Raw genomic sequence first — 12,042 nt, forward strand, 5'->3', positions numbered from 1 at the left:
GAGCAGGCTTACCACTTATCAAGACTGGAGCCAGGATGCTGTTTCAAAGTCTGTGGCTTATCGTTAATGTGCTGTCAGTAGTGTCTCTGACTAATAAGAAATATAGAGAGTCTGAGAGCATAATTACAACAGCTATTTAAGAAGGGAGTATCTTTTGATCAAATATCAGGTATATGTTCATTACATAAGTAGCTGATGTAATTCTAATGTTATATTGCTTTTGATTTTTTACACTGCTGCTACCAATAATATATATTTTTTCAATTTCATTAAAAAAAAAAAAAAAGGTGTTACTTTTTTACAGACCAAAGATGCACATAAAAGGCAAACCTAAATAGTTACTTTAGGAATGTGGGTTGATTAATGATTTTGAAGATTTTTATTTTTATTTTTACCATGGAGCCCCCTTTCTAAAAATAAATTAGATGTGCACATTTGAGATTTGGCCCTTCCTAAAAAGCAAAATGTTGAAATTCTCTTTAATAAATCCCATTGGAATCAAACTTAGACAAGAACTCCTTAAAAGGAAGGTGTTCAAGCAAAACCTTTCTATGTGATGGAATAACACAAACAACTCCCATCTAAACATACATAAACATACTTCCCATGTCATGTTTTATTAGTCTGTCACAATGATTTACCTTTGAATATTGTATTTATTTATTCACTCTTCATTTGTTCATTCTGTCATGTTTAATCCATTTGCAAGTTTTAATTTATTTTATTTTTCTTAATGGTGTTTTTTAAAGGATGAGAATTCCCGCAGTGATAACAGCTTCCCTGTTGGTTTGGAAGACCATCTTCTGGGAGGGGGAGGAAGAGGAGAGAGCCCAAGCTCCAGGGGCCCAGTTCCTGGCCTGGCCTCAAATGGCCTGACTCGGAGCAGCACCAGCCTGGGCAGCAGTAGCAGCAGCAGTGACACTGGGAGACTGCAGCACTCTGCCTGTAAGCCTCCACACAGTCGAGTTCACCACACTAAAGAGACCACCGTCCAAGCAGTGCCATCCAAAGGGTTGTGAAGAAATATTTCAGCCACCGTTTTTAACATTCTCTCTACTTGCAGTACTGTTACTAATAAAATATTGTTTACACAGTGACTAGCTATGAATAAATAAACAGCAATTATATTTTGCATGGCGGAATCCAGTGCTGAATGTTAACTGCTTTCTTCATTCTTCAGCACGACTGCTAAACAAACAGCTATGTGAAAGCAATTATAGCCTACAATGTGGTTGTTACTATTAGTAAATATTTTTTGAGTGAAGCGTTCTATCTGCCGTAGAAACACGTGTCATGCGACACTATGTTAAAAAAATTGTTTAAAAAATGTTTTTAAAATGCAGTCGGTTTCTAACCAAAGTAGAAATGTGAATGTATTGTATAACTTGTTTGTATGCATTATTTCTAAACGTTTCTTTGTAATATATAAAAATTAGTTTTAACAAGTTTGATTTATTATGACTGCCAAGCTGTTTATCCATAAGAATTTTGTTATGGTTTACTAAATGTCGTGCTTGTTGTTGGTGTGTGCCACGCAGTGCTTTCAAGTAACTTTCTCATTGTGTAGATATGACCTCAAGAAGTGTGAAAGGACCAGAATCTGACAAATCCGAGCCTAGTTCATCTCATCATGCCAGTACCTCAAGCATATATCAGAACTGTGCACTGGAGGTGAGACTGATACACATTAATATACGTATTAGACTTAAAAACAGCTTGGGTATTGTGATTAATTACATGACAATTCCAATCTGTTTTCCACCCTTTAAATTTGTATAGGTCTTTTGTATGTTTTTGTAAGTTCCCTGGTAATTGTTTATTTTTTAAGTAGTGGTGTGTATTTGGTATGATACTGAGAGAACCACCCCCCCCCCCCCCCCCCCCCACCCCCCCCCACCCACCCCCCCCCCACAAGAGATTTTGAACTTGGTCATGTTCCACAACATTACACCAAATGCACACAGACCCATTTTGCTTCAGATCCTGTATTTTAAAATCTAGGAGAGCTAATGCACCCCCTTCTCCCTTCTAGGTGTTAATGTCCAGCTGCTCGCAGTGCCGAGGGTGTGAAGCCCTGGTTTATGATGAAGAAATAATGGCTGGATGGGCTGCAGACGATTCCAATTTAAACACCACATGTCCCTTCTGTAAAAGCACTTTCCTTCCTCTGCTCAACATTGAGTTTAAAGACCTCCGAGGCACTGCCAGGTGACTTACTCCTTAAATAGTTTCATACTTGCTGGAATCTTTAAGCAGGTGTAGCGACAAAGTTGTTTGTTGTTTTTTTTCTTTTGTATAAGAACAAGATTTAACAATTTGAAGAAAAAATAATTGCCATTGTGTAAAAGATGTGATGAGGCACTGTTATTAAAAGCTCCTATTAATATTTCATTTGTTGCACAGCTTTTTCCTGAAGCCCAGTACGTCTGGGGATAGTATACACAGCACTAATGTTCCCATGACAACGGAGCTCGTGGAGCAGAAAGCCGGCCCTACAGTTCCTGCAGCAGCCGATCTGATTCATTTTTCAGATCCACCACAAACCAGTCCCTCTGCAGCTCCAAAGCTGAATGCTGAGGAAAAGAACAGGTAACTAACAAGCAGTGAAAAGAATGGAGTTATGACCTTGGAACACCAAATGGCTTATTGCCTCAGGCAGAAATTGTGTTTATTAGTTGTCTTCTGGAACTTGGCTTCATCATGTTGTTGTTTAGGCAGAACTAACCCACTGAACCATCAGACTCATCTTTCCAAGTGACACTGAATGACCTATCAAAGCATTAAACATTATTATGTACCCTTTATGTATGTGTTTTATTTGCTCCTTCCCCTTTTTGTCACCACTATACCACAATTTAGTTCCATTTTCTTTCATTTTTACCTAACGGGCTTAAGTGTGCACTCCCAAAAAAACATACAGGCATCTTCCATATAAGGGACAATTATAATAAATTATTAAACAATTTAGTTAAAAACAGTGACATAAAGCTATGGCCAGAATTTTTGCACCACCCTATAGAATTAACTAATTTTGCTTCATGAAGTAAAATGAAACCTGCTGTATAATGTTACGTTAACATATTGAATTGCATACTACTTTGTTGTTTTCCATATACAAAAATTGAAAAATGTGTCATTTCAAATCTAACATTGAAATACTGCAATATTATTATCATGGCTTTCAGTAGACTTTTGCGATATCATTTTGTAGTTTCTTTGATTACATGATGTTAAATAAAAGACCTAAGTTATGTTCGTGTTCATTTTTAAGAAAAAGAAAAAAAGTCTCATCCTAAAATTCTAAGTTAGGCAAAACTTTTGGCCATATCTGTAGTTTAAAAAAATAAAAATAGAAGAAATCTGACATTCACCATCAGTGTTTCTGATTTACTGAACAGTGAAAATACACAGGGAGGCCAGGTTGACCCACTGGGGCTGAGTGACAGACTTCCACACAAACGAGGGGCGTCTTTGACTCGAAGCAACAGCGTTGGGGGACCCCTGCAGAATATGGATTTTTCCCAGCGGCCTTCCCATGGCGTTTCAACAAGCAGCCTTCCCAACAGCCTGCAGGAGGTTATGGTGAGTTGCTGCATTAAACCACGAGGCTGTAACTCCCCATACACGTGATTCCAACTACCCCGTAGCACAGCCATATGAAAAAATAACAACCAGATCCAGACAGCATCCTCCTGCTACTGTACAAGATTGGGTCTTGTTAAATGACATCGGATGATGGTGACCTGTCCCTCCCTTATAAAGGTGTACCATAGTAAATGCATAGCAAAGTGTAATAAATCATAGTGAAAGCATATGGCATTGTAAAGGATAACAAGGTATTGTAAAGTATATTAATAAACATGGAAAACCAGAGTAAACTATGGTAAATGCATAGTATAACCATGGGGAAAAGCCTGGTAAAACTGCAATAATACTGTGCAAAAATAACATCGTAAACTTTTGTAAGTGAACTCAAGGTAAATTGTTTCAATTATTTAAAGACTGGGGTGGAATCACAGTAAGATGATCTTATCAAACCTTGCAGGAATCAATGTATTTATGCAGGTAATTATTAGTATTATTAACTGCATAATATTGTATAATTGTCTAACAGTATTAGTGCTCCAAGTTTTATAACGATGATTTAAAATCTAATGTTTCTTATTCTGGCTTCAATAATCTTCACATGAACCTGTAGTATGTAATTTCACTATTTGAGAACACCTAACCTGCTACATCAAATGTTCATTATTTGTTATTGTTAAATTAAATTCAATGCTGTCAAATATTATTTTATTTGCTTACATATTACATTGGAACAAAAAACATCTACAAATGTTGATTGATCTTATAAGAACAAGACCAACACCCTTTTGGACCCTTGTGAATTACACATTGTACAACTGTGACATTGTTCTTAGGATCCTCTGAGCCTGGCTAGGCCCAATCCTTTGCCAGTCTCAGTCCCTTACCTGAGTCCTCTGGTGCTGCGCAAAGAGCTAGAGTCTCTGCTGGAGAACGAAGGGGAACAGGTTATCTACACCCACAAGTTCATCAACCAGCACCCCATCATCTTCTGGAACCTTGTCTGGTACTTCAGGAGACTGGACCTACCCAGCAACCTGCCCGGCCTCATCCTAACATCCGAGCACTGCAATAATGGGGTGCAGGTCAGTCAGTCAGTGTCTGTGTGTGACGTCAAATAGTAGATGTTTCCAAAGTTAGTACCAAGTACACTCCGTAATGCACTGTTTGAGTGTGTTACCTATTTTAGCGTGAAACAGTTCTGTCTGCTTCCTAGACATGGTGGGACGTAGTGGGTTAATGAGTTAGCCTCTCACCTCTGGAGACCTAGGTTTGAATCTGATTTAAAATAGGTCACAGGTTATAGAAGTTTGGTGGTCTCAGCTTTGTCACAAAACTATCACACAATTTGACACAATTGTCCTTTTTTTTTTTTTTTTTACTTAAGTATTGGATAATGAGCTGCTTCTTTCCATTAACATGAGTCTCACCAAAGGCATGCTTGTGTTTGTGAAAACCTGATATTTCACTTGGAGTTCTCTACCACAAGGTGGCAGTGTGAACTAAAGAACATTTTTTATCTTGCCTACTATATTTTCTAGTGTTATAAATATATAAGTTAATGGCTGATTTCTACACCTACCAAAGCCTTGCAGATTTTTAGTAATGACTTTTCTCCCTCTGTTCATGGCAGCTTCCACAGACGTCGCTGTCTCAGGACAGCAAGCAGGTATTCGTGCAGCTGCTGTGGGACAACATCAACCTGCACCAGGAGTCTGGAGAACCCCTGTACCTGTGCTGGCGGAGCTTCTGTAAATACAAAGAGCTTTCTATTTCACCTGTCTAATTGTACTTGATACATGTATTCACTGTGAAACCCAAATGGACTGCACTCTACATATGCATTCATTCACTTGTATTGAAAAACCAATTCCACCACCTGAGGTTTACTGGCTGTGTGAAGCAGGTGATTGTTCAGTTTAGTCAATGGAAATGTAGGTATATTGGAGGTTTTCTGGATTCCTGGAAAAGGTGGGGAAAAAGATAATATACTTCAATAAAATTCCATTATTACTAAATTGCATTTTACTCGATTTTAAAACTGAATTTCAGTCTGTTTTACTGTATAAAATTTAACTCAGAATTATTTACATTAATAGTTCAGTCTTTTTGGTGCTAAATACATTATACAGTGCACCCCTCCCATTCATTCCACCACTCGTTATCAAAAGACGGACTTCCTGCCTTGTACAGTATTGTACACCTTAAAAACACCCTCCTCTTAACCACCACATTTTTCTGAGTGAAGTAATATGGTGTCTTAAAAGAAGAAACACAAATATTAATGTCAGGCAGAGAGATCTCCTAGTCAAGTTGTCATTTTAACCTCCCACTTTTGTTATCTTGTAACAGTGGAAAGGAAAGCTTCGCTCTCCCCGACGGATCACCAGGAAACAAGGACTCTGCTGAACTCCATTGTGCAAAACATCCAGACCAACGATGTGTATGGACCCGTCAATCTGCTCCTGAGGGAGATCAAGAAGCACCCAGACATTAAACGGCAAAGGTGGGTACCAGGTATTGACCTGTACAGAGCCTTGGGTATTGTGTCAGTTGGCTCATTACAAAAGCAGATGGAGTAATAGGTAGCGAAACTTGGTTTGGAGGCAAAAGGATTAAAAGAATATTATAGGAAAAAAAAGCCCTTTTAAGTTGCTTAAAGTTGTCATGAAAAGACACAGTCTTATTATCTTTAATAAAAAAAAAAAAATAAAAAAAAAATAGTTTTCCATGTACTTTTTGACTTGCATTTTAATAGTTTGAGATTTCAAATAGATTGTGTGTGCCAGTTATGTTCTGTGGAGGCTTGTGGATAGTCTCACATTTTGTACTGTAAATCATGCTGTCTGTATTAGAGAATAATGCATGGGATAGTGTGCGATACAAGAATCTAATGCTACCCGAGGGTAGCCATTAAATTCTCATGTATCACACGCTGCCCCATGCAGTATTTTCTATAATCTCTGGTGAGCATTTTTTCTTGCCAGAGTTAAAGTTCTGTGTTGCTTGTTGTGGGGTGTTAACTCTTTTCAGTTTGACAGCTCGCGCTGGCGTCGTGCTCTGATGCTGGTTAATGAGCGCGTGTTTCCCATAATAACTGGACAGTTATTGGGGAAAATATCAACTGGATGAGCCCACTGAAAAAAAAAAATGATCACCAGTTATTGGTAAATTCAATATGGTGATCTGGAACACAAGATGTTCGACGCTCTGTCAGGGGTAATGTGTGTCAAGTTTTTGTACTAACACTCAAATGCTATTAACTCTGGTCTGCTTACTCTTTTGCAGGAGTATTTACAGAGAAATCCTGTTCTTGTCACTGGTGTCTCTGGGGAGAGAGAATATTGATATTGGTAAGATAGATATGTACAGTTTGCACTTCAGAGATGCTGCTTTTAATGGGGTTTTATATATATGTGTGTATGTATTTAGGCTAGATCAGCCAAGGTGTCTTTTGGTGTCGTTTTTTTATTGTTATTTAGTAGTCGTCATCAACATCACTTAGGGCACAGCAGTGTATTGTCAGCAAAACAAAAGGAAACTTGATTCGAAGTGTCAGATCATTAGATGTTGGTTACTCTTACTTACCTAAAGTCACTTTGGCTGCTTTAGTCTTTATTACACACATCTCTGACAGGCAATCACAAATAAAGAGCAGATCCAGGACTCAAGTAAAACCAACTTCACACAGACTTTACAATAAAACCACTTAATTTACAAACATCAACTGACCAAAATGTGAATTTTCAGGTTATTTTTAAATAGCTCATGTCTACCTCCATTAAAATTCACATCTGTGTGGTTCCTTGTTTCAGAGGCCTTTGACAGAGAGTACAAACTGGCATATGACGAGCTGAGCCCGGAGCAGCTCAAGGCCCTGAGCAGGATGGATGCCCCTCCAAGCAAGAGTGTCCAGTGGTGCCTAAAATGCTTTGGGGCGCCGGTGATCTGAGGAGCAGCCGCGGGAGCTAAAGGAAGGCAACCACTAGAGGAAAGTGAGCTCGACACCTACCACGGCCATTCAGGATCACACAACCTTGGCTTACTTGCCACCTTCGGATAAATGCAGGACTCCTGTTTCACAGTGGTGTTGTGTAAAGGGAGATATTGCTTTTGATACCTTTTTGTTTTCTCCGATTCCTTTTCTGAAAGGCTGCGGTTTTCCCCTACAGAATTATGTGTTCGATCTAACTCTTGTTTAATAATTTAAATGACTGCCAGGCTTATGGAGAATGACTGGGACTAGCTCTTCCTAGCTTTTAACTACAGTATGTACATTTATTATGGAATTTGTGGTTGATCCCCTCACATATTTAATGTTTACCCCCTTCAGAGGCCACTGCTCAGCAAGAGGTGCTTGGTGGGACAGGCTAGACTGGAGTAGATTCAGCCAGACTTTGCAGCATTGTTAGGTTAGCAAAATTCAGTAGCATCTTGCCACAAGAAACTGTTTTTTCCCATGAATAATAAATACAAATAAGCATCTGAACCAGGGTTGCCTTTTTAAAATTAGATTTTCTGTCTTTATTCCCTCTGTAATGCATAGCTCCAAGGATTCAGTCTTAAAAGCCCCTCCGTGGTGGCTATGTTCTCCAAAAGAACTGTGCTGTAGAATGCAGTCTGTACATAGCCTGTTCTGTGTTTTAACTGTATTCTAATAGTACATTCAGTAAAGGAAAAAAACAGATGTTTTATACTGTCCATTGTGTGTTGTGTAATCGTCCCTCCAACTTAAATAAGAATGTTGTGACTGTGTTTTCAGATTGTCAGTGTAACCATTTTAAGTACATTCCAGCAGCTTGAACACTCTAGTGCATTAACCAGATTAGTGCACCCCCTCCCCAGCCCCTAACCAGTAAGTAGCTTCAAATGTAATTTATGTTTTTATGATGTTTTGCAATAAACTTGGGTTTCAGTGTATTGAGAGAAATCAATTGTCCTCTTTACATTGAGACACATGGACCCTGTATTTTTGTTCTATATTTCACAGTTCTGACCATATCACTTTTAATTATGGGGGGCACTCTGTATTCTAATGTAGATTGTATTAACTGTTTCTTGTCCTGTATGAGGGAGGCATTTTTTTGTTTTTTTTTAAATGCAGTTTTTGGGTGTAATTTTATGTAGATACAACTCCTTTATAGATGGCATGTGAATCAAGAAGTGTGAAGTATATACAATCTTTAAGATTAAGGCTTGAAATTGCACTACTTGAATTTGTACATTAAAATGGCCCAAGGGGTTCTTTTTACTTGTTTCGCAACGTCATGATATCCAGCGATACCAGCACATATATGAAATTGTATATTTTAAGTTTTCTAGTCTTAAAATTGCAGTATGTGTCTTTTTAGAATCTGTATAGTTTCAACAATTCCCTTAAAAGCTGGTTAGCGTATTCTTTCAAATAATGTCATGTATGTGAAAATGTCTATACTGAATTGTAATGCAATAAATGAGTTTTCTTGTGATTTTGAATGCAGTCTTTACTGATGTGATTAAAATGCTTATAAAGAGTGGAGTGGGAGGAGGTGATTTTGTTCCATTAAATCTGAGGTCTTCTCTTTGACTTTGCTCTTCAAAAGGGCATGATGTGGCAGTGAGTTTAATTGCTTTGTTTTACTTTGAGCTGCTGCTCTTAGAAAACAGCCAAGACCAAAGTTATATTAGCAAAGCCCAAACTGTGATGAAATTATGCACTCTATTAAAGGAAGGCTGATCTATTTATGCAAGTCCCCAAATAGACAGAAATATTGCAAACTGTTCTGTTTTGTTGAATATATCTTGTGATGAAAGCAAGTCATGGAAAATACATTTTGAATCTCACAATACTGCCAAAGAACTTTCACACTGTATTACAGTCGCCACTGCTTAGGACAGGCGCGTTTGTGTTAACATGATTCACCCGCAGTAAGCGATGGACGGTATCAACTCCCACACAATAACCTGACATTCCAAATGTCCCCCAATCACCAGTACAGTAATCAAAACAAACAAGCGTGTATGCGGTTAAAAATCTTTATTAAGAAACACATTACACTAATTAAAAAACAAACAAACAATGAATGTAATAAAGTAAGTGTAAAAAAGTAATGCAAGGGCAGAAATGTACAGTACAGGTAGGCTACATTACTGCAAATTGTTTCCAGCAAAGAACTCTGCATCTGGACTGTCTGTTTTTGCAAGTATGGACGGCAAACAGCGTTTTCTAAATATATCCCAATTCGGCTTTATATCTGGATGCTGCTCCATAGCACGCCACAGTGTTAAAAGCATAGCACGCATGCTTACATCATTGGTGTCTGCTTCAGGAAGAGCATGCTGGTCGCCAAGGTGACACAGCTGAGAATTCTTCCTCTGACATCCCCTCTGGTGTTGTCAGAGTTTGTTTCAGTTGTATTTTTGTCAGCACGTGCCTCCTCAACTACAGAAGCCCCAGCTTTTTTGAAGCAATGTTACATTGTTTGCTGACTGACAGAGTTCCAAGCATGCTTTAGCAAGCGCACAGCATCTAACAGATTTTATTTACATACTGAATTTTCGTGCTGATGCTCCTTGCGTTTGTCATTCCTGTCATGTTGCTGTTGCAGTCAGTGCTGTTTTTTCAAACTGTAAACCAAAACAGTTTGACAAATAGCCACTGTACAGTACAGAGGTAATCGTTCAGTAATGAGGTGCAAACAGCTGATTGGTCGATCTGTCAAGCTTACTACAGTAAAGTGCTGCCTTTTGTATTGAAATATATGTGAATGGCAAGGTAACAAGGTGAAAACAGCTGATTAATAAGAGTGATTTCTACAGTATAAAGCAGTGCGTTTGTTATTTAAATCTATGTGAGTGGTACATAACGAGATCCAAACAGCTGAGTTTGCCCGAAATATACGGTGTGCTTAACACGGTATAAATGCAGTGGCGGAGGAAGAAGGTGGGCCCCTGTGGTAAGGATGACTGGTGCAGTGCAAAAGAATGTAATGTCCAGGCTGCCGTGTAGTTACAATTGTTACAAGATATCACATTATTTTTACATACAATTACCCATTTATACAGTTTTTTTTTTTTTTTTTTTTTTACTGAAACAATCTAGGTGAAGTATCTTGCTCAAGGGTACAGCAGCAATGTCCCCCATCTGTGATTGAACCCACGACCCTCCAGTCAACAGTCCAGAGCCCTAACCACTACTCCACAATGCTGCCCAGATGTCTGTGGTACGCTGATGCCAATACTCCAGATGGCTCCCTGAAAAGGGACCCTGGTCCTGTGGCAGCAAACTCCTAGAGTTGCTGCATGGCTTGTGGCTTGGCCTGAGGCTTCTGTCTCTGCGCTGGGCGGCAGAACCTATTAGTCTCTGGTTCTGAACACCACCTCTGGCAGCAGGTGCTGGTATTTGAGGCTGCTGGGGCTTAGGGCGTCAGTTTATTGCTGGTTTGCGCACTGGGGGTGGTTGCTTGGGAAGCAAGCAAATCTGCTTCTTTGTGGATTCCTGCGTGCGGTGAGAGCGCTGCAGCATTTTGTCCACCATGGGACCAAACGTATGCCCTGGTGTAATAGGGGCATCCTACAGCGGTGCTTTGTCCCCGTCAGGCCTGGGAAAGCAAGAGCTGCCTACATGCATCTATCAGAGCAGCCAGGTTCCTGTCTACAGCCTGCCTCATCCAGCAGTTGTGGGGAGGGCCTATAACTGTCAGAAAGGGACATAAGCAAATAGGACTGGTAGGCTACCAGAATAATATTATAATTGCCTAGCCGTGCGGCGAAAGCACTGGCTGAATAGGCATGCTTGAGGATCAGATTCCGAGACCCGGCACTGCTTGTTGGGGCAGGCAGCGTCCTTGGACAGGAGCGCCAAATTAAGCACCTTTACCAAGGCGGCAATTGATGCCTCCTCCGGCAGAAAATTGGCCATCGGGAAACAGCAGGAGCTGTAGAAAAATGATCCCAGGGCGACTGGATTTCAAAAAGAAAATCTGGGTGCACTGTAGGGGAACGACGACACATGGCAGAGATGGTAGCCTCATCATCAAAGATGGACTGCATTGTTTGTCTTTTTGTAGGCCAGGAGTCACGACACTTGCAATATTGCAGTGGCCCTCTTGATCAGCGGTAGAAGCTCTGCCAACAGCAGGGAGAGCTTAACCACAGGGGACGTGCCATCAGACTCCACGTCCTCAGACAGGAACACAAGCTCTTGTACGCCCACCTCATCAGATGCGGCGATGGACAGTATGTCCAACTGTGGCCAATCTGCACCCATAGCCCCCTTCTGCTAGAACCGTTTCTTGGTGGGAAACAGATGCCCAGAGCTTTTCCATCTGTTCTGAGTCAGTCAATCATTTGGAACAGCAACTCTTCTTCGTCTTCCTCGGGCCCCATCTGCCAAGTTAGCAGTGTCCCGTCCCCGGTATGGGGCAAGCCAGTCCCTGGATCCCTAAAGCTAGACCGATAAACTATCCAGGAAAGGCC

General features: G+C 40.1%; 1 protein-coding gene across 2 annotated transcripts in view; it reads left to right on the top strand.

The window, feature by feature from the left end:
* LOC117409214 (DENN domain-containing protein 4C-like) overlaps positions 1–9,060 on the top strand; it is a 76,953-nt gene extending 67,893 nt beyond the window's left edge. For both annotated transcript variants that reach the window (XM_059000005.1, XM_059000009.1), the window contains 10 exons: positions 750–945; positions 1,568–1,671; positions 2,033–2,208; positions 2,404–2,589; positions 3,399–3,582; positions 4,422–4,670; positions 5,219–5,336; positions 5,938–6,091; positions 6,874–6,938; positions 7,401–9,060. In XM_059000005.1, the coding sequence (XP_058855988.1) occupies positions 750–945; positions 1,568–1,671; positions 2,033–2,208; positions 2,404–2,589; positions 3,399–3,582; positions 4,422–4,670; positions 5,219–5,336; positions 5,938–6,091; positions 6,874–6,938; positions 7,401–7,537 (1,569 nt within the window). In that variant the 3' untranslated portion in view covers positions 7,538–9,060. The remainder of the gene's footprint in view (positions 1–749; positions 946–1,567; positions 1,672–2,032; positions 2,209–2,403; positions 2,590–3,398; positions 3,583–4,421; positions 4,671–5,218; positions 5,337–5,937; positions 6,092–6,873; positions 6,939–7,400) is intronic.
* The last annotated feature ends 2,982 nt before the right edge of the window (positions 9,061–12,042 follow it).

This window comes from Acipenser ruthenus, chromosome 2, assembly GCF_902713425.1.
Source record: "Acipenser ruthenus chromosome 2, fAciRut3.2 maternal haplotype, whole genome shotgun sequence".
In the NCBI taxonomy this organism is placed as follows: Eukaryota; Metazoa; Chordata; class Actinopteri; order Acipenseriformes; family Acipenseridae; genus Acipenser; species Acipenser ruthenus.